The 22,560-nt window shown below is 37.5% G+C and overlaps 1 protein-coding gene and 1 pseudogene across 2 annotated transcripts; both read right to left on the reverse strand.

Annotated features, from left to right (window-relative positions):
• Positions 1 to 7,848: 7,848 nt before the first annotated feature.
• On the reverse strand, positions 7,849 to 12,624 carry LOC143852748 (uncharacterized). Of its 2 annotated transcripts, none has more exons than XM_077362327.1 (6): positions 12,328 to 12,624; positions 10,270 to 10,351; positions 10,108 to 10,170; positions 8,818 to 8,862; positions 8,673 to 8,729; positions 7,849 to 8,298 (listed from the first exon to the last, which is right to left on the reverse strand). In XM_077362327.1, exons 1-6 carry the CDS (start codon positions 12,501 to 12,503, stop codon positions 8,206 to 8,208), a joined length of 516 nt encoding a protein of 171 aa, XP_077218442.1. In that variant the 5' UTR covers positions 12,504 to 12,624; the 3' UTR covers positions 7,849 to 8,205. The 2 variants fall into 2 exon arrangements, with proteins under 2 accessions (XP_077218442.1, XP_077218443.1); XM_077362328.1 differs by having other exon boundaries at positions 10,270 to 10,348; positions 12,328 to 12,622.
• Positions 12,625 to 16,594: 3,970 nt separating this feature from the next.
• On the reverse strand, positions 16,595 to 18,944 carry LOC143852322 (pectinesterase pseudogene; annotated as a pseudogene).
• Positions 18,945 to 22,560: the final 3,616 nt, after the last annotated feature.

A 22,560-nucleotide genomic window follows, 5' to 3' on the forward strand; every position in this document is an offset into this window, starting at 1 on the left:
TTTCTCCTACTTACTCGAATGAATTTTTCAAATCCTAAAACTAGACCTCTACATTCTCTTTACAAAATTAACTCTCAAACCCTAAAATATATGAGATCCTCTTCTTTCTTTTAAAACAAAGGCGGAGAGAGAGAAGGAGGCGATATGGATGGATGATAGTGTTGGTAGTGGTTTTTGGGTTTTTCCTTCTTCTTTTTTTGTATACGATGGAATGGGTTTGGGTTATTTTGATGGAATGGGTTTGGGCTATTTTTGTTTTTATTTTTATTTTTCTAAAAAGAATATTCACTTTTCTTATAGAAACAAAAGATAATGTGTCATTACTAAAAATAAATATTAATTATATTATTAATAATAAATAAAAAGGATTTACTTCTCGGATTCCGATGTTAAACGGATCGGATAAACCATTTACCAGATTCGCATCCGCTAAGAGCCGGATATCTCATAAACGGATTCGGATAATATCCGCTTGAAACGGATTCGGATAATATTCACTTGAAACGGATTCGGATGCGAACGGTAATTGAATTTTCAAATATCCATTTACACCCCTACATGTCCTTCACACAAATCAGGGATTTTTTGGACTGTTCTTTTTTTTTCTGCATTTATTGATAATCACTCTCGAGTAGGAACAGAATATGATGATAAAACAGTATGTATACAATTTTTTGGATTTATAGACTGCATTGTATACAATCTGTAGTTTCTATGGGATGAAATTGCAGTAAAGGAAACGTGTATACAGCTATGATAGAAATAATAGAGAGAAAACAGTTAATTATCATCTACATTTTAGCATAAGTGTCCCCGCCATCTAAGCTTCAGCACCAACAAGGAGCCACCTACACCAAGATACTACTTGTCCTTTCTAAGCAAATTTTACATGTAAATCGCATCAGTGGCGTTAGCATTAGTTTTTCAAAGATGACACAATATAGTGACTGGAGTCTTGTAAGAACTCATAAAGCAACCACAGTTTTAGATCCTCCAAGAGGTTGCTTAGGGGATGTGTTATGATGACTAAAAATTAAGTTTATAATCCCAAACTTCGTATGATACCATTGCTTAGGAGATCCTGGGTCGTATTTTGTTTGTTTAAATTTGATTTTGTCTTTCCCCACTGACCTCTTTTCCTATCTTTACCTTCCCCTTGGCTTTAAGCATCAAGCCTTTCACCATTAAGCCCTATATCTCTGCCCCACCACCCACATCTTTGGCCTCATCCCTTTATGCCCTACCATGTCCACGACTTCCTTTCCCCAGAAACCAACCTGCTGCCTTGCGACCACGCAGAAACTCTAGCATGCCGCTCGTGAACCTTATTGGTTTCAGAACCAATCCCTTAGCATTTCCAAGCTTGGATACATGTACCTATCTCCCCAGAACCTTCAAACCATATTATCCTTGCTCCCTTTATCACATATAGACCATACATTTGACCCTAACTTCTCATGACAGTCATTAAAGCCTTACAAACTGTCCTTATCCACCACCTTAAACCCTGTTTATAACCATGCTGTATAGAAATAGATTCCATCTGTTACAGATTTTTCTGCTGCAAATTTAGATCCAGACAAAATCAATTTAATTACAGAACTGTTAACAAATTTCTAAAATTCTGTCCAGCATTAAATTACCCAAAATTCAATTATGTCCTTGATAATACTACCGTCACAGGTTTATTACCTATCTGATTCGTTTACAGACCCGCATAAGAACTGACTTATTCAACCTGGAGTTGATTCTGAAATTTTTGTGTTAAAAAAAACAAACCACGACTATGAACTATTCCTTGTTCAAAACCATCCCACCAGTCTCCTTTTCCTTCACCCCGACCAGTTTGAATATTCATTATGCTCTCCCAAAACTTATTTAGAGCTGATCCAGACCTAGAAACAGGCTGCTTACATCTGTAACAGTCCTTTATTTGACTTTAAGAGCACACAAACTTACAGATTAAAGCTTGAGAATCCCTGCCTGTATGCTGAACGTAAATATTTTGTGAGATCATCTATTGTTGGCACTCCCGCATGAACTGAGTATCAGAGTTGCATGAATAATGATCTTTTCATACCCATCATGTGTCAAATATACTAGGAGTAACAAAAGACTAGAATACATTAATGAGGGGTAACTGTATAATTCTAGCAATAGTGAACTCCTTTTGGGTCATAAGTTTAGCTATCAATAGTTTTTTACTCCGCATTCCGTTTAGCTTAGAGGGACGGGATGTATTGGTGTTCTGTTTCGCCACAGAATGCTAGAAAAGGTCATGTCTAAGAATTAGGAAAGAACCTTTGGAGAGTAGAATTTATCCATGTGATGATAAGCTAGTCTTAAATGTGATAGATTTAATAGTTTGAGTTCTTCACCCAGCAGGGCGTTCGACTTCTCTAAGAGTGTTGTCACCTCCTCCCTTCTACACACATTCATCTAGGGGATGGTTAGACTTTCAAGATGATAGAGAAATGCTCCAAGGACATTCAAATGAGAAGGATTTGATCTCTCTGAAGGAGATTAGATTGATGGCAGAGGTTGCAAAAGAAGATGGTAGCAGAGAGGAAAGGGGCGCTATTAGAGACAATTGAGACAAGGAGTGAGGTTTAGGGATTAGGATTATGGTTAGGGTTTGCATAGTGTTCCCAATATATAATATTATTGAGAGGAAAAAAATAAAATACAATTTGCATGAGATTTTGAGATAGAAACAAAGATTAGGGTTTGTGTGCAGTTGGAAAAATAGAAGAGAGAGAGAGAGAGAGAGAGAGATCATTGGGAATGAAGAGGAGGAAGAAGGATCGAGGGTTTTGATGGATGTAAGAAGTGAATGTGTACCTTGTTAAAGAATTCAATGCCTTATATACAAAGAGTAACAAAAGACCAAACCACCTTAATAAAGGGTAACTAAGTATATATTTCTAGCAATAGTATGCTTTTTAAATGAAAATAAACGCTAAATTTACATAAACAATTAAAACCCCCATTATATAACCTGCTCCTCTTCTTCCATTAAAAAAAAGCCCCATTATATAACCTGTTATAACTCATATTTGTATATAAAAATATTAAATTTCTAAAAAGGACTAAAATATATCATTGAATCCACAAATCCTTATTTTGGGATCCGTCGAGTTCAACACTAAGTACACATGTTGCTGATGAAGAACCAAAAGGGAAAATGTCACAAATGTCTATTCAAATGCTATTATCGTTGGTTTTAGATCAAGGCTGGGATTTAAGTAGGTCTCATATTGAAGCATTCAAAAGGTAATCAAGGTTTAAGAAACAAGGGAGTGGCTGAGAGGCTTAAGGTTAGGGGTTTAACAGTGTTTGCGATGGATAAAGATGGTGGAATGAAGTGGAGAGATGGTATAGGAGGAAGAGAATAAGGGAAATTATGATTTATGACCAACTAACAGGTTCAGTCCCTAAAATAGCAAGAAATAGATGAAAATTTTATAATAAAAAAAGGGATTTGCTAGCGTCCATCACATAGCGTCCATCGTGGATGGTCTGTTGCATGTCAGACCAGCCACACAGGCTCACTTTACAGCAGCTTTTGTCTTCATTCATGAGGTGGCTCATCTGACATGCAACAGACCATCTGCGATGAACGATATGCGACGGACGCTAGCAAATCCCATAAAAAAAAAGTACCTTTAACAGTAAATAAATAGAGGAACAAACACTGGAATCACTCTAGTGAATTCTCTAGGCATCACACCTAGATGAAGATCTCAGAGCACTAATTATCTACAACGAATTCAAGTCTATCTAGTGACACTCCTAATAAAAATAAAACAAATTAAAACTTATCAAACAAATAAAGCCAATAACTTATAAAAGAAATAGATAATGCTAAAAAAATAAGTAACATCAACTAAAATTGCCACACCTACTGTGGGACCCACATGGACTGGTGGCCACTTATTCATTAGATGGGCCGTGGGATAACATAGCCACTTTAAGGCATGGGCTTGGGCCTGCAGTTAATGCTCTTACTTGTCTTCTGCAGTAAGTTTTAATCTGATCCCTAACAGTCGAATCTCGAATCAACCACTCATACCCAAGTCCATGCAATTTAGTTGTCGATACACTGGATTCAAATGCCAAGCAGTATGAAACACCACTCACGCACTTCAAGTCTATCACTTTTTTTTTTCTTTTTTTTAAAAGATAACAGTTTATTTAATTCCTGGAAGGAAATTACACGAAGAAGGGCTTTTTTTTATTTTTTTTATTAAAGATAACAGTTTATTTAATTCCTGGAAGGAAATTACACGAAGAACGGACAAGATGTCCCTATGTAATACAGTGAATTACAAGAGATTCGCTCCCGGAGCATTAAATACAACATTCGGAATCGATAATCCCACTCCCTCCTTCGCTAAACGATCGGCCAGAGTGTTAGCCGTACGCCTTCGATGCGTTATCAACGGACGTATGGTACCCATGAGATCTCGTATCTCATCAATCACGTTTGCAAGCAGCCAAGGTCCAGGACCTTGATTCCTCGCCCATGCAATGACGTTGGTTGAATCACCTTCCACGATTAAGGGCCCCAAATTATGATTCCTAAACCAACGAAGGCCGAATAATAATGCTCTAGCTTCCGCCTCGTTCGCATCACATAAAACCACCGGTCCAGAAAATGTCATAATGGTGGTTCCAATAAAGTCGCGAATTGCTCCCCCAAACCCCGCAACTCCTGGATTTCCCATCGAGCATCCATCAAAATTGAGTTTAAGAGTGCCCTCCGGCGGTGGTAACCAAATCGGCTTGATGGCCTTTACACCCTGCTTTTCCGTGATGATTGTGAATCCATTCCGCAATATATGTGATATTGAATATGGTACGCCCCCTTTACTGCTTGCCCATGTGAGGATTGTGATAATAATAGAGAGGCATAAAAATCTAGGAGCCTTGCTCCGATCATTGAAAATTCTGTTATTACGTTCTATCCATAAAAACCATGTTATTGCGAACGGAATAGCGTTCCACATCTTCTGCCCCAAGCAGCCATGAAAAGCTCCCGTCCAGTTCATGAGCAAATTTGAAATGTTATTTGGGACTTGGGAGTACCCAACACATTCCGAAGAATCTGAGAATCCCCATCCATACCTCGTAGGAGTAAGGGCATAACAACAACAGATGGTCAATTGATTCATTGCTATTACAACATAGAGCACATCTGCTTGCCAACCGAACACTCCTCCTTTGAAGCCTTTCACAAGTATTAATACATCTGTATGCAACCAACCAAGCAAAAGCCGCTATCTTCGGGGGTATATAGGGTAGCCATAAGCGTTTCCATTTGCTGTCCCGTCCATCTCCCATTGTTAATTTCAGGAAAAAACTTTTTACAGTAAAACCCCCTTCAGAATCAGGTGTCCATATCCACTTGTCCGATAAAGTAGGGGATAGATAGGTGTTAGTTAAAAGATTGAGGAGAGGTGTGAAAGATTCGATCTCCTCATCCTTTAAATTCCGCCGAAACCTAATATCCCAAAAAGAAACCCCTCCGTCTTCAAGTCTATCACTTTACTTTCATCTTAATTGTATTCCACAAACCTTTATAGGTCCAAGATTGTGGCAAGGTTCCTTTTTGCTTTCTCTCAAGCACTAAGGGCTTAATATTTATGCTACACAAATCTTGACCACAACAAAAATGTCGAGAGAATAAAAAATATGCTATCTTCAATCAAGCTTTGACAATTTCTGAAGATTTGCTTGTAGCAGATACCAATCCATAGCTAAATGGTTGAAATCAAATTTCAAAAATAACAACTTTATTGTCCAGCCAAGGTATGGAAATTTCATTGTCCATCTAGAGTTTGTATCTACGGATGGGCGGTTTGTCGCGATTGGATTCAAATGATTAACTTCCTTCGGAAGCGGGGTATGTTGCTTGTGGACCATTGCCCCCTATGCTTGGATGATGGTGAATCTGTGGGTCATCTCTTCATGCATTACTCCTTTTCTCATCAGATATGGAGCTATATATTTCTGAGGTTTGGCATATCTTGGGTTTTTCTATTATCTATTCTGGATTTGATGCATGAGTGGGAGTTTGTGCCGTGGAGAGAGAAAGGTAAATTGTTGTAGAGAATTTGTTTGCTTGCAACATAGTGGGTGATTTGAAAAGAGAGAAATTCAAGAGTTTTTTAGGGGGGTTGCTAAATCCCCGTACTGGCTATATATGAAAATTATTGCCCTCTCTATATCGTGGGCGAGATGTCTTCCGGCATTCCGATTTGTTTTGGCCTTTGATTTATGGGAGGGGTGGAGAGAAGCTTGCTTTAGTAGGGAGGATAGGTCTCAGATTGCTCAGCAGTGGGTGGCTCCTCCTATTGGGATGTTCAAAATTAACTTTGACGGGTCAAGCTGTGGGAACTCGGGCCCGGCCGGGGTAGGCGGCTTGTGTCGAGATAATTGTAGCTAAGTAGTGTGGGCTTATTCTAGTCCTCTTGGGGTATGTGATGCCTCGGAGGCCGAGGTAAAGGCGTTTTATCATGGTATTAAAAGACTTGATAGAGACAACATGGATCACATTATTGTGGAGGGTGATTCACTCAATGTGATTTGATGGTTGAAGGGGTGGTATTGCCTCCTTGGAGATTGTCATTTATCTTTGATGAAATAGATTATCTAATCTCGGGCTCTGCTATTGTTTTCAATCATGTGCGGAGATCTGCCAATGGGGAGGCGGATTCTTTGACTAGGAGTGGGGTTAGTCGTATGGCATTGGAGTGGTTTGACTTTCTCCCTCCTTGAGGGTTTTTTGTAACTTCTATTTTTATTGTTGTTTTACCTCTTGTACATTCGGGAGTGGTCCTCCTTGGCCCGCTCCCTTATCTAATGAAATCATTCTACCATTTCAGAAAAACAAAAAAATAGCAACTATATTGGAAAGAACCAAAGAACGCATCATATGAGGCAGAAATTGGCAACAGAGGAACCAACCTCCTCAGCAGCTGATAATAGTGGGGCTTTGCCACTTACAGCTCCATTACATTAGTCCAGTAAGAAAGAGAATTAGAAAGCCTTGGTTCCTTATTAAATCTTGGCAATCTAAGATATCAAGTTTAGTCTGTTCAACACCAGAAATAGAAAAGAATTGCAAGGCTTATAGAATGTAATCCAAGAAAAAATTGGTCTTTAAGGTTGATAAGATCCCCTACAGAACTTTTGTAAAGCAGAAGGGGAGACTGCAATTGAATTAGACAGTTCCAACGGTTTCTAGGATAAAAAGAATGTGATTTCCATTCTCGGCTGGTAAAAATGTGATCGTTTCAATTTTGAGGGATCAGAGAGAGGCTCAACTAATTCATTTATTGCTTCTGAGAAAAAAATTGAAGCAACAAGACAGACCTATTTAGTACAAATTGGGGTTATAGAAACACAAACTGTGGTAGATGTAAACAAGTCAGATACTTCCTAGACTTATCCACATATGTATCCATACATTCTGGGATATGATTTTCACTCCCACACCTTGTACCCAATTTGTTCTTTTTACTTATACTGGTAAGTTGATTACAAAAAACAAATCTTTTCTATCAGAATGCATCAAAGGCTATATGTCTTCAATGTAAGACCATAAATCTAGTACGTTCCTAAACACTAAATTTTCAATTTAAGGAAATCCGATGTGAAGAAATTTATTAAGTACAATTTTCCTTGCCTCGTCAAAAGAATTTCCAGGAAGCCCAAGTGAAATTTTGATATACTTCAACAAGACTTTCAATGGAACTCTAAATGATTGTTTAAGCAGTACCTGCAGCAAGCATATTACTACAACTAAAAGTAAGGAATACTTTTCCTGCCAGAACAACAGAGAAAGAAAAGAACCTCATACTGGTCTACAGGTAACTCAATAAAATATAAAGGTGGAGTGTTCAAAAGTGAAATACTGCACCAAGTTGCAGATGCTATACATAATATTAAAATTACACGCATTCTTGAAAATCAAACACAGAAAAGATATATCATATATTATATATAGGAAACTGCAAAGCAGATGACAGAATTTAGCACATATCAAAACCAAAAAAGAAGAGTCCTGCAGTTTACAAGGAAGAAACCCAAACCGTTAAATGCCATCTGCAACAGCTAACTTGACTTTATGGCCATTTATCCACTTCCTTCAAATGCCAAACCCAAAAATCCGCATGGATGAAATGCCACCATTCATACAACTTAATCATAACTAGCATTCAAAAACTTCAGCAATTCATTGCGATTATTTTCTGCTAACTTGTCCTCCTTCGATTTCTCAAGCTTCAATAGAATCTAGAAAGGAATAAAAGACCAATCACTAATGTTAAAGTATAAGAGATTAAATAACGCCATCTCCAAAAGCTTAAGCTTTTGGAGTAATTGGTTGTTTCACATAGTATCAGAGCAAGGTCCTGGTTTTAAAACTCCTTGGTATTAAAATTCCACATGCAATGGCCAACCCAAAAGGGGGGGCCACATGTGCCACGAGTAGGCCAACCCTAAAAAGAGGGGCCACACGTGAGGGGAAGTGTTAAAGTATAAAATATTAAATAACGCAGTCTCCAATAGCTTAAGCTTTTGGAATAACTGGTTGTTTCACAACTAACATCTGCCCATGTTATATTTTGCAACTCCATTGCAATAACATAAGTAGTCAAAGGTCTAACCTTTTTTCCAGATACTGCACTGCGACGGACACTATCTTCTTTTTCGCGCCCTAAGAACTGAATCAAAAGAACGAAAGGAAGCTGTAAGTGGTAAAACAGCATGCTGGCAATGCTACTATTAATAAATTATGTCACAGTGAATAACCTTTGAAAGCTGCACGGGACTGCTGCTCCTCTCAATTTGGTCCTTCTATATATAGCTCCAACAGACAAGAGTAGCCCGAGCGAGAAACAATAACCAACCAGCCAATCCAGAGCCCAGTTACAAGGTTACAGACCCCAGCTCCAATGTCAAAGAGCCAATCCAAAAACAGGAAACAAGTAACATAAGCACCTAAAAAACAATGAAGATTTCTAATCGAACAAAAGCAACCATGTCCTAGTTTTTGGATTATAGACTTCCTAGCTGTGTAAATCCAGATAGGATAAACGAAGTAAATTTTAACTTTTATTTTCTGCAAAACAAAAATAAAAGTTAAAATTTACTTTCTGGCTGTTTATGAATAAAATTTACTGTTATCTTCTCAAAAAAAAAAAAAAAAACTTTTATTTTAGTCATTCAGAAAAAGATGTAAATTTGATGCAAAATTAACTAATTAAGTTGGTAATTATGATGGCATTCATAAACAAATAAATTTGTATAATTTTGAATAAAAGGGAGAAGTCAGTAGGAAGGAAACAACACCCTTCAAGTAGGTAGTCATGAAAGTAAAATTGGAAAATCCTATCTACAATAAGGTTTAATCTGGCCCTTCAGTTTGGTATCAAATAGTTGTAAGTTGAGCACAATGATCAAACTTCCACCCCATCAAAACAGATCAACCATGGAAACAACAATACTAAGTGAAAGCTCCGTGTACCCATTAGAATTTTTTTTGGAATGGAAAGCTCTATGTATCCACTAGAATTTATTTTATCCAACTCGAAACATGGCAAGTTCAGACTTCCAGAGATCACTTCTTTATGAAGCCATTGAGTGCAAACCATCTAGGTCTATAATAACTATTATTGTTTCTTCAAAATAAATAACTTTTACATTTTGAATGGAAAGTCTATAATAACTTTTCATGAAGCGAAGTAATTTGTAATCGTTTCTTTTTTTTTCTCCTTTTCATATCAAACTTTCTAACAGTACTAGGCCTTTTTATTAATCATCTATGTTTCTGTTAGCTACCAAAAACTATGACCCATGGGAGCCACTGTTTACAAACTCTTTGAAATGACTCAGTTTTACCTTGGTCAAGCTCTCGTCCGACCGATTTTGGCTAACAAGTCAACCAAGAACTCTTCTGACTCGACTTGGTTTTACTTTACCTGGTGTCCATCCACCGAGTTTACCTTGACCAAGTTTTCATCCGAGTATTGTGTTTTTAAACACTGGAGGGAATGTCTAACCATGTTTTAAAAAAAAACTACAAACAGCGTAGCGGCCTACCTCTCTAAGCTTCTGCTTCCGCAATTTATGCCGGTGAGTCTTGCTTCTATCCTTTTCTTTGGTCTATAAATAAACATATAAAATGAAACCAAAAGAGACACGTGACGCAAAAGCGCAAAATCATAAAAAAAAAAAAGCTCCAAAACAAATACTTGTTCCCACCTTCTTTGATCTGCTATTCTGCTTGTGCTTCCCTGAATTAGTAGGTGCCTCATGCTCACTGTCAGAAGAGCTATTATTACTGCTGTAAATAAAAAAAGTAGGTGTAAACATCAACATCGAAGAGTGCAGCCAACCCCTATGTTTTTGTTTCTTCTAATGTTAAACATTGAGAGAAAACCGTTTGACACAAAGACCAGCTATCGCAGGACGCATCACACACATGGATTTGATGCAGGCTTTCATGGTTTCAAGATTATATAGATTGCCAGATTGGTCCAACTCAGTATTAACAACACAATGCCACCAAAGTTATCTTAAGTAAGGCAGTCAAAGAAGAACCCATCTTGACCCCACATACTGGTCTCAAACATCTGACAGGTAACACTTAGGTACTCCAAAGCTTACTTTTTGTGGCGGTTGTTCATAAACAAATGCTTTTGCATTTCTATTTCTGATTTTTACATGAATGAGAACTTTATCAGTATAAACAGAATGCAAATGCTAGATGGAACCATCAGTTCATAAAGATATCCAAATACAGCGGGGGTGGTTAATGAAGCCACTCCGATGCAACAAAGGATAGCCAGAACTACAACTTCATAGAATTACTCCAAAGGGGCCAAGATCAGCTGGGCCTGGCCCACATAACACCCAATGACTTCAATTTCCAAACCCTTTAATGAGAATTCTCCAAACGACAAGATACTTGGGCCCTGTTCATTTAAGGTTATGACAACTCATTGTGAGTGCCAAACCGATTTTTGGATTCAAAATTAATTTTGAATCCAAAAATCGGTTTGGCACTCACAATCGGTTGTCAAAATCTTAAATGAAGAGTGCCAAACCGATTGTTGGCCTCAAAATTTTGAGCCCAACAATTCGTTTGGCACTGGCAATCGGTTGTTACAATCTTAAACAAATAGTGTCTTAGGCCCTGTTTGTTTCAGATTGTGACAACCGATTGTAACCCCCAAACCTATTATTGGGCTCAAAATAACGTTTAATTTTGAGCCCAATAATAGGTTTGGGGCACTCAATCAGTTGGCACAATCTCAAACGAACAAGGTCTTAATTTGAGTCCAATAATCGGTTTAGGACTCACAATAGGTTGGTTGTCATAATCATAAACAAACAGGGCCTTAGCCATTCCTACAAGAAACATCAGTATCTGGGAGGACTTGATTATTTCAAGCACCAAAACCAGGAAACGCATACATAACAAGAGAAACTGTACCCCATAGTTGTAACAGATAAAAGTCACAGAATTCCAAAATCAAAGAAAAATTGATGGCAAAAATGAGAATGAGATCTAAAAAGCTCTTCTTTTTGCGAAAACACCCACCCCGATTATCACATTATCAGATTTGGGCAAATAAGGCAGAATATTGCTGAAAAAAAGATCAATGCAATAAAATACCAAATTAAACAATTTGACTCCATAACCCTAACCCTAGGAAAAGGGAAGTCAAAGATAACATCGAAACTTCGAAAGAATATAAGAATGTACATAAATTGAAAATGGAACGTTAGGGTTAGATTAATTGAATCCCTAACCCCAACCCTAACCCTAAGACAAGGGAAATCAACGATAACATCCAAACAGTATATAAATCTACAAAAATTGAAAATGGGATGTTAGGGTTAGATTAATTGAATCCATAACCCTAACCCTAAGACAAGGGAAATCAACAATAACATCGAAACAGTATAAAAATCTACATAAATTGAAAACGGGATGTTAGGGTTAGATTAATTGAATCCATAACCCTAACCCTAAGACAAGGGAAATCAACGATAGCATCCAAACAGTATAAAAATCTACAAAAATTGAAAATGGGATGTTAGGGTTAGATTAATTGAATCCATAACCCTAACCCTAAGACAAGGGAAATCAACAATAACATCGAAACAGTATAAAAATCTACATAAATTGAAAATGGGATGTTAGGGTTAGATTAATTGAATCCATAACCCTAACCCTAAGAAAAGGGAAATCAACGATAACAACTATTTCTCTACCTAAATTGAAAATTGGACATTAGGGTTAGATATACGGGCCTGTAAGCATCCTCAGATGAAGAAGAGGAGCTGTGTCTGCGCCTCCGCTTGGATCGAGAGCTGTGCTTCTTTCTGATCTTGAGAGAATCTCTGTCTCTCCGGCTACGGCGACGATCTCGCCTAGTAGAGGAAGAAGATGATCCAGACGAAGGTGAAGAAGATGACGAGGCGGCCATGGAAGCTTCGACCCTTACTCACCTCCTTTTTTTCCTATTCTTCTTTCTTTTCAGTTCAAGAAAAGGAATGAAGGAATAAAAAACCTTATATGTGATATGATATGTATGTGCAAAAACAAGCCAACAAATAGATTTCAATTAGGGGTATTTGCAAAACTAGTCTTCTAGTTTGCTTTATTTGTTAAATGAGTCTTGTAGTTTGGTCGTGTCATCAATTTGTGGAGAAATTACATGGTGGCGACCGTGTGGAAACAAGGGCGGAGAGAGAAAAAAAACTCCGCACCCTTGTATTTTTATAAAACAAAAAGTCAAAAAGTAAGGGCTTTTGTTGGATAAAAATCAAGGGTGTATGGGGTTTTCTCTCTCCAAAGTTTACATATAAAGGTCGGCCACCATATAAAATCTCCAATTTGTAACCAAAATACCTATGGTATATATTTTTTAACTCATAAGAAGACGAAAGTGTCCTCTTATGTGAAAAGGCTAAAGTTACCTTGTAAAAATGTAAAATACCCGCATGATGCTTAGTAATATGTTTTGATAGGGCAGGTCCCATGAAATCAAACTCCAAGTCCATTCATTGGGTGGGGCCCAATATTTTGACTCATATGTTTAGATTGGGTAGAACCCACAATCTCCACCCAAGCCATGTATATGGTTGGACCCACCACTTTACAGCTCATGTTTTGATGGGACGGGCCCATGTTTTTTACACCCTTAAAAACTGCGGCCAGGATCGCTAGTATATATAAAAATGATATTCCAGGTTTTTGCACACCCTTGATTCAAAACTTAGTATTGTGCATAACAGGTATTTTGGTCTTTCTACATGTTAATTTTTGCCTTTTCACCGTTGGTATTTTGGTCACAAATACATGGCATGACCTTATTTGCATAATTCACTCAAATGAGATGACTCTATTTGCAAATTGTCAAACTAAAAGACTCCTTTTGCAAATAAAGCAAATTAGAAGACTTTAATATCCCCTTTCAATTAAACACAAACCCATTGTGGAGATTTTTAGGGGTGTAACTTGGGTCGGGCTGGTTTGCCATTTCCTCGGGTTGGGTTAGGGTTGAGGCATTGGTAACCCAACCCGACCGGAACCCGACCTCCATCCTCTAATTTTATCGTGATTTTTTCAGGATTTTGTTTTTTTCTTGTAATTTTTAGTTTGGCCGTAGAAGAATCCGAACTCAACACGACCTGATTTGTAAAAAACAGGCTAGATGGGTTGGGTTAGGGTTGAGAGATTTAGAGGTAGGTTGGGTTAGGGTTGACCATCCTCAACCCAAGGTTCGGGTTGGGTCAAGTTAGGGTTGAGGGAATGCTATCTCGGGTTGGGCTAGGGATGGCCTCAACCCGATCCAATCCTACACGAGTCGCAACCCTAGTGATTTGTATCCTTCAACATTCATATTTTATATGAAATGACTAAAATATCTCTATCTAATATAACATAAGTCATGAGAATGTCCAAAACACCCATATTTCATAGAAAATAATCAAAATACCCCTATTTTTAATAAAATACTAAAATATCCACATTCATAGTAAAATGACCAAAATACCCTTAAATCATGAAAAATAACTAAAATATCACTACTTGATTGAAAATGGCCAAAATATCCTTACACAGTTTAAGAATCCACTGTTCGATTGAGAAAAATATAGAATATTTATTTTTGGTCATTTTTCATGACATAAGGGCATTTTGACGATTTTCTTGAGATTGAGGTATTTAATTTGGTTATTTTCTATGAGGTAAGGTTGCTCAAGCAACGGGGATCTAATGGGCCACTCTCGCCGTTGGGCTCTTACAAGTGTGCCCTTCACTTTATCATTCCTCTAAATAACTTATTACCTGATAGTATAATATGGAATAAACAGTGGACAGGAACAATTCCTAAATAGAAAAGATGTTAACAACAAAAGACAAAACAAATTCCAGAAAAGTTATTCGGAAAAATTCAAAACAATGGTAGCTTTAACAAAACTCCTAGAAAATAAGAGAATGAAACACCTATGAAGCATAGCAACTACATATGCAAAATTACTTTCTATGGAATAAATTCCTATGCAAAATATTTCCCTATGCACAACTTATAAAAATGGAAAGACTTTCTAGATTTTTCTAAATTATATTTTCAATGGTAAGTTGTGGAACCCAGAGTTAGCCGGGGATAGGTGTTCTTGGGGGTGATCTAGGGACGACCATGTGAGCTTTCTTGGGTCCAAATTTGATAAGGTATTCCAATGAAGCACAACCAAGAGCTATTTTACAAGTTATGAGAATCTGGAGTGACTTACGAAGGTTGATTGTGAGGAAGACTCGCTTAGTGTAATTAGGTAGATGGATGGTACACCCCCAATCCTTTGAGATTGCCTGAAATGATTGATGGGATTCAGGAGCGAGTAGCCGATTTCTAACTCCAATTTCAGCATGTGAAGTGTGACAGACTCACTGTGTGAATGCATGGATGGCTGCATTTGAGATATTTGATTTCTTGCTTCCCTGATAGCTTGTACTTTAGTTTTAGGGATTTGCTAGGGACCATCGTAGAAGGCATTTCGCGGACCAGCAGTTGCATGCGAGAGCAGCCACATAGGCTACATAGGCCAACTTTTCAAAAGATTTTGTCTAATTCATGTAATTCATCCAAGGTGGCTGCTCTCACATGCAACCATGGTTTTAAATTTCGGTTTCGGTATACGTTTCGGCCCTAGCCGAAACCGAAATTTCGGCCAAAATCTGATAATGAACAAAAGTAATATGTAATTAATTTCGAAATTTTGGTCCGAAATTTAGTGATTGGTGAGATTGATTTCGGCCAAATTTCGGTTTCGGATGGAACCAAATTTTTGACGAAATTTAAAACCATGCATTCAACAGCCGGTCTGCGAAATGCCTTCGCCTTCTCTTTTTTCTTGTACCCCCGACCATCTCGATCAAGGGCCTTCCCTCTTTTTCTCATTTAATAAAATATGTACTTACCATTAAATGGGGAAGTGATATATCGGCCCCTTTTGATTACTTAGGACACCAAGCAGGAGTCTAACAAAGACTGCAGAGGGGCTGATGTTAGGTGTCTCAAGTAATCAAAAGGGGCGGATATATCACTTCCCTTGAAAATGGTAAGATATGGAAGTGTTTATGAGAATATGTGAACTAATGCTTAGTAAATTAGGAACAAGAGTAGAAGATAAAAATGTTCCGGTGAATATCTGAGCTGCTAGTGCTAGCCATTAAACGTAAGAAAGAACGCAAGGTTGCTCAAGACATTGCTGTGGTTCCTCTTATCCCATTTACAAAAGCCATTTACAAAAGCGCGGTAACTTGGGTTGACCTGGGCCTTGGGGCAACTGGTAGAGTATACAAACTAATAAATTCAATATTTATTAGTAATGAGAGGTTAAGGAAAAGGATAATAATATGTTATCTAGATGACTAACATGACTATTTGTTTTTCTCCTTGCGGAGGTGAATTTCACTAATTTATTAAGGGTTTTGTTAATGAGTGCCCTTACGGCACTTGTTAAGGTGCATTGGGAAAGGAATTCTACACATGTTTTTGATAAAAATGACTCAAAACATTTGTAAAATTCTCTAACGACGTGAAAATTGATTGGAAAATTCCTTTCCCAATGCACCTTAACGAGTGCCAAACCCTCCACGTGATTACAAAACAAGTAATTTGAAGTTCTGAAGTCATGGACTGAAACGGTATAGGAAGATTTGGTTGTTGTTATTGATTGAAGGTAGTCACATCACACACATTATTATATGGAAACGGTGGATTACTTAATGTAGCATGTCCTCATTAGAATATAATGAGAATTGTCAGTATAAAATAGATGGCAATTCAAATTTCAAATTGTCTACCCAATGGGCCACACCTTCAATCTCCAATTCCTCAAAAATGGTGCTGCTCAATAAATAAAAATTAAAATGGATTGATGAAACCCAAAAATACTTTGCCAGGGCTTGACTATTACAAAACCATCAATTCAAAAAATAATAAGAAGAAGAAAAATAAGGGGAAGATGATGAGAAGAAGAAGACAAGGAAGAAAGAATGGATAGGCCATGTTCATAGTATGTTAGGAATGAAAGGAACTCCTGTTAGAGGTAACCAATTCCCTCCCAAAATGAAATTTGAAACAGTGAAGTTATTTGCATCGGACACATTCATCACATGATAACCAGGCCAGTCAACCCTGCCACTAGTTCCTGCACCGGGCCCAGTATTGTTATATTCTCCGTAGTATAATGTACTCAGTGCAAAATTCCCAGACCATGGTGACCAACCTGTAGGATATATCAAGCTATCTATGAAAGATTGCATATAGACAGTCCTAGAATACAGTTTCCATGGCCTTCCAAAGAATGTTTTTGTAGAACTATCACTTGATGCTAAATCCGGAGCTGCCATAATACTACAATTATGAATGGAAGTGCCTGTATTCTGATTTGGATCTGTTCTTCCTTGGGCCGTGATCGTATTGAATTGGCCAATAATAGGTAGCCGGGCGAAGATATTACAGTTTTGAATAACAACTGCGGCGTTCCCAAATATGAAGTCTACTGTTCCGTATATGTCGCACTCTGTATAGAATTGTCTAAGGGAATGAGCATATAAGGTGTCTTGGTAACCTTCAATGCTACAACTGTAGAAACTTGACAGGTCGGCATCATTGCGAACTGCCACTGCTTGCTGTTTGATTGCTCCGGCGGTGTTGCGGAAAGTTATGTTTACTGCAACAAAACCTTGCCCAACAACAGCTGCAAGCACAATGTAATTATTCAAAATTAGCTTGATTACTCAAAAAGAGAGAAAATTGGATAAAATGTTATTTTTTTAACCCAGTAAAGAATGAGATCCAAATTTTATATTAGGCTATGTTCTCTTTCGATGTAGAATGGGTGTAAAACAACTTTATTTTAGGCCCATTTTTTCAAAATTGGCGTAAATCATATTTTACGTTCATTTTAAAAAACAAAACTGGGTGTAAAATTTGTTTTACACCCATTTTGCATTGAGGCTCTGTTTCTTTCGATGTAAATATGGACCTAAATTTGTTTTAGGCTGTAAATATGAACATAAAACAAATTTTACGTCCATCTTTACGTCAAAAGTGTTGGAGTGGATTTTTCTCAGCAAAATGAAACGGAGACAGAGCCTAAAAGAAAATGCAGAACTACAAAGAAGAAGGCTAAACGCCTAGAAAAGAAGGCCAAAAGGGAGTAAACCCTTAAAAAGCAACCACAAAAAGAAGAAAGGAAGAGAGGCACCACCACCCATCAAAATCCCTAACAACCACAAGAACAGAGAGGCCAAAGAGAAAAAGGAGGAACCCAAAGCAACTTGGGAACCCACAAAATTAGATAAAATGTAATTATTTAGTATTCAAAAGGATATAAAATTAGATAAAATGTCACTTACCAAAGGTTGCAGAATTGAAGGTAGTCCAGCCATCGACAACACTTCGGTTTCCAGTGATCACAGTCTGGTTTATCCCATCTCCAATCATCATCAAGTTCATCTTATTCTTACCCACGGAAACATACTCTTCATATAGCCCTGCTGTAATGAAAATTACAAAATACCCATTGCTGATATTTGAATTATTTGGAGCAGCAGCCAATGCATCACTAATGGTGGTGAAAGTCCCACTTCCATCTTTGCTTACTACCGTAATGTTGCTAACTAGAACACTATCCGATGACGTCTGAAGAATTTTACGTCCGGTTTTCGACTCAAAGATCTCACGGTTACGTTTCGACATTCGCAAAGGGAACTCTCCGTTTGGGCCAAATTTCATGTCTGAGAAGAGTAGTTTCCTACCTGTAATCCAATGGCTTCTCATCTTCTTTGGAATCCAAGCATGTTTAACAAGTGCAAGTGAAATGCTATAGAGCCTAGTACCATTGATGAGAGGGGTGTAGAGACTGTTCTTAACACTAGTAGCTGAAGAAATAAGGCCATCTAAACAAGTCTCCTGGTTGGTAAGTACAGCACTGAGGAAGGTCTGCACATAGTCTGCTTGGATGTTAAGTAGACTAGTGTTAGATTTAAGCCTCTCTGTAGTGCTCAACAAAAAATCTATGTTTAGTTCTGAGAGAAGTTGACAATCTTCAAGGGCCCGAATGGTAGTTTCTGGCAGAAATGATCGTTGGGTGAGAAACCGGTCGATTAGAGCTGCGAACTTTCGTGTCATAAACAAAGACTTGTTGATGGAAAAAAGTCCATAACCATAGAGATTGGATTTTCCATGACCAGGGAGCATAGATTTACAAAAGTAAGGGTAAGGTGTTGAGTTACAAGCTGTTTCTGGGGCAATGGGTGTGGATGGGAGAAGGTCAGCCATTGATGGAGAGGAGAAAAGGACAAATAATAGAAAAGGGATGAAGTAGAAAGAGAGACATACATTGGGAGCCATTGTTTTAGAAGAGTTAGTAGTTTTGAAGAACAAACTTGGGTTGGACTTGTATATTTATATTAGGTGCTTATGGCTCTTATCTTCCTTAGATGATGCTAAAAAATTTAAGGTCTTTTCTATGAGTCTCTGATTATATGATGCTAAAAAATTTAAGGTCTTTTCTATGAGTCTCTGATTATGTCTTCTATATTGAGGTTAATATAGAAGACTTTGCAAAGCACGTGGAAACACAGTTGTGTGATCGGTGCACCACTGTCAAAGCTAAAAACCAAGTTGAACTTTTGTTTTTAATATTAAAAAGGTCCCAATGGAGAGTCCCTTGTTCTGTAATTAATGCGGTGCACCACTATCAAAGCTAAAAACCAAGTTGAACTTTTGTTTTTGATATTAAAAAGGTCCCAATGGAGAGTCCCTTCTCTAATTAATGTTTGCTCGACACGACTAGTTGAATTCTGGTCTCGAGATTCGCAAGGAAGATCTTGATTGTGCTAGTTGCTTGACATAAGGAAGTTTTTATTCTTTCTAAGTGTGTGCAATTATTGTAAAGCATATTTCGTACCAATGTAGCCTTGCTATGGAAAAATAAATAAAAGGAACATATCGCTAATGGCTGGAAACTTCGGGCGAAAATGTAACATCCAGATATTCTTAGCTTATGGAAGTGAAAATGTCTGAGCTGATACCTGCTAGAATATGTGAGATCTCACCGTTAGATTAGATTGAGTTCTCATCATCGGATTATGTGCTAGATGAGGTAAGTAGGATATTAGAGTTGGCGTTATTTAATCATTAATTATACTTCAACACCCCCCCTCAAGTGTGACCCCTCTCTTTTGGGGTTAGAGTTGGTGTTATTTAATCATTTATAGTTCAACAATATCCTAAGTTCTACTTAATTGAACACAGTTAGGGCTTACAGTTAGGGGAGGGAAAAAACTTAAGAGAAATTGAACGGGGGAGACACAAAAAGAGAGGAGAGTCGAAACTTAAAGTGGAAAAAATGAAAGCCATTATTTGCAAATTTAAAATTAGCATTGCATCTTTGGAAGCCATTATTTATATAGGCTACTGACATTTCCACTTCCATATATGCTTTGATAATAAGACAAATCACAAGTTCCCTTTGTAGTTTCTTTTATAATTGGCTGCAGAACTTTTTGGGAATTGTAATAGCCATTAATAGATGGTTAAATTATAAAAGACAAGATGAGTTTGTCTTATTGTCAAAACTCAAAACATAGTAACCCGAATATCAGTAGCCTATTTATAATTCCAAAAAGTAGGGAAATGATATCAGTACACTAACCCAACTTATCTTTAATTATTTAAAGAATTGTCAGATTATTACAGTTCCCAAAAAGCTCTCACAAGCCGATTAGAAAAGAAAAGACGAGCAGAGTTTGTGCAATTATTAAAACATGGTGGTGCTGATATCATTTCCTCTAAAAGTATTATGGCCATTATTTTCAGTATAAGGATTTGCTAGCCAATTTTGCGGAAAGCCATTTCAGGGCGGACGTTTGCAAAGGAGAACATCCACATCAGGAATTAAATGAATAAAACAAAATCTGCCAAAAAGTGAGCCTGTGTGGCTGTTCAAAAGTCAGCCGCGACATGGCTTTCCGCGAAATTGCCTAGCAAAACACATATTTAATGCATTGAATCGTACAAAGTGCAAGATCCTTTTAATCCATTTAATTAATGAATCTCCTTCAAAAGTGAGCTGTGAAATGGCTGTTAGGTCAAGCAAGAGGTTGCTTGAAGCATTACACCCAATTACTCCAGACATTAAGTGAGAGGTTGCTTTAAGCGAAATTGTCTAGCAAATCCCTTCTAATAAAGCATGCGCAAACAGCACAAAAACTATAATTGACTTTTCGTTAATGCATTGCCTTTGTGAAACAACTAGTTACTCCAACAGCTTAAGTGGTTTGAGTTGGTGTCATTTAATCATTTAAACCTCAAAACTTCTCAGTTGTGACGCCGCTTTTTTGGGTTGGATGTACACATGGCATGTGGATTTTTAACATCAAGGAGTTGTTGGCTTTTGAGGCTCGCACCTCGAACACTGATACCTTTGAAATAACCAATTACTCCAAGAGCTTAAGCAGTTAAGCTCATAGAGTTAGTGTTATTTAATCATTTATACTTGATCACGCGTTCTACTTAAATGTACGTGAAGTTAGATGCATATACATTTATTTCGTGATATTAATCGGAGGTCCAGTTTTGTGGTCCTTCACACTAATAACTTGAGCCCATGGTTGGATTGCAGGAATTTTCTTTAAACGCTTGGAAAGGTCCGAAAGGAAAAACTAATATTTTTCTAAAATTTCTTAGTTTCTTTACAAACAGAAAAGGATAAGTTGAACCAGGCCCTACTCAATTTTTACTTAAGGAGGCCTTCTGATGAAAAAAATTTCCCAATTCTTGCAATCCAAACAGGGCCTTGGTGGATTATTTATTTTGGGAAATGATATATTCGCCCCTTTGTTTTATTGGGACGCCCCCCTGGTGTAAAAGAGTATTCATAAATACGAGTTGTCTTCAAGTAAAAGAAAGGGACGAATATATCACCGCCCTTTATTTTTAAATGATAATCGTAACAATTGAATGGTTTAAAAAATCATGCTAGTCAATATGGCTAGATCTTGGTGCAACAAAAATCAAAGTTCAAACCAAGTTAGGGATTGTAAATGAAGAAGAAATTAAATGAAGTTATCTTCAATACAAGCATTTGAAATACAGTGTATGCCAAAACAGGCTGGCCATGGTTGCTAAGTTCCGCCACCACTCACATCTATACTCATATACGTCTTCTTCTAGGCAGTTTCCTCCTATGTACCACATCTCAATGTTAGAAGCTGAACATTAGGATAAGATCTCTGTTTTAAGATATTGGATGAGTAAAGACAAACGTAGAGTGGACTCCAGTTATTCGATGACACACACAGGGCAACCCCCATGGAAGGGCTATGACCCAGAAATCTTTCTCTTCTCAATGTCGTATATCTAATTGTGGAGTTCCTTGGATTTGCTTTAATTTGTACATGTTTACAAAAGAGATACTAAGGCCCTGTTCGTTTAAGATTATACCAACCGATTATGAGCACAAAACCAATTATAGGTCTCAAATTTATATTTAGGGGCCGTTTGGGTATGTGGATTTTAGAATCTTGGATTTCCTCAAAATCATGGATGGGAGACAAGAGAAAAATGAAACCAATCATCATTTTCTGATTTCTCGCCCATCTTTCCGACAGCAATTAAGAGAGCATGCAACCATCCCTAGAAATCTCAGGATAGGGGAGAGATTTCTAAAACCTAGATTTCTTACTTAAAATCAAAGAAACACTGTTAGCATTGCAGCTTGCTCATGAACCCTCTTTTACACTGTTTTCAAACTAAAACCTGGATTATAGAATCTGCGTATCCAAACGGCCCCTTAATTTTGAGTCCAATATATAATTGGTTTTGGACTCGCAATCGGTGGGCATAACCTCAAACGAACATGGCCTAACCGATTTTAGTACACACTGGTAAAATGATAATTTTGATTTTTGACTCTCACAAGATAGTGAGATTAGGCATAATTCTAAGTAGACGAATGCTAACA

The sequence above is a fragment of the Tasmannia lanceolata genome, unplaced genomic scaffold (genome assembly GCF_043159265.1).
Source record: "Tasmannia lanceolata isolate RefF3 unplaced genomic scaffold, GAP_Taslan_0.1 ptg000019l, whole genome shotgun sequence".
Taxonomy (NCBI): domain Eukaryota; kingdom Viridiplantae; phylum Streptophyta; class Magnoliopsida; order Canellales; family Winteraceae; genus Tasmannia; species Tasmannia lanceolata.

Excerpts from the sequence above, each read along its gene's own strand:
- LOC143852748 (XM_077362327.1), bottom strand. The coding sequence starts at position 12,503 with ATGGCCGCCTCGTCATCTTCTTCACCTTCGTCTGGATCATCTTCTTCC. Across the intron at positions 10,171-10,269 it reads AGAATAGCAGATCAAAGAAG|ACCAAAGAAAAGGATAGAAG; the intron begins GTGGGAACAAGT and ends GTTTATTTATAG. Across the intron at positions 8,730-8,817 it reads GTCCCGTGCAGCTTTCAAAG|TTCTTAGGGCGCGAAAAAGA; the intron begins GTTATTCACTGT and ends CTTTTGATTCAG.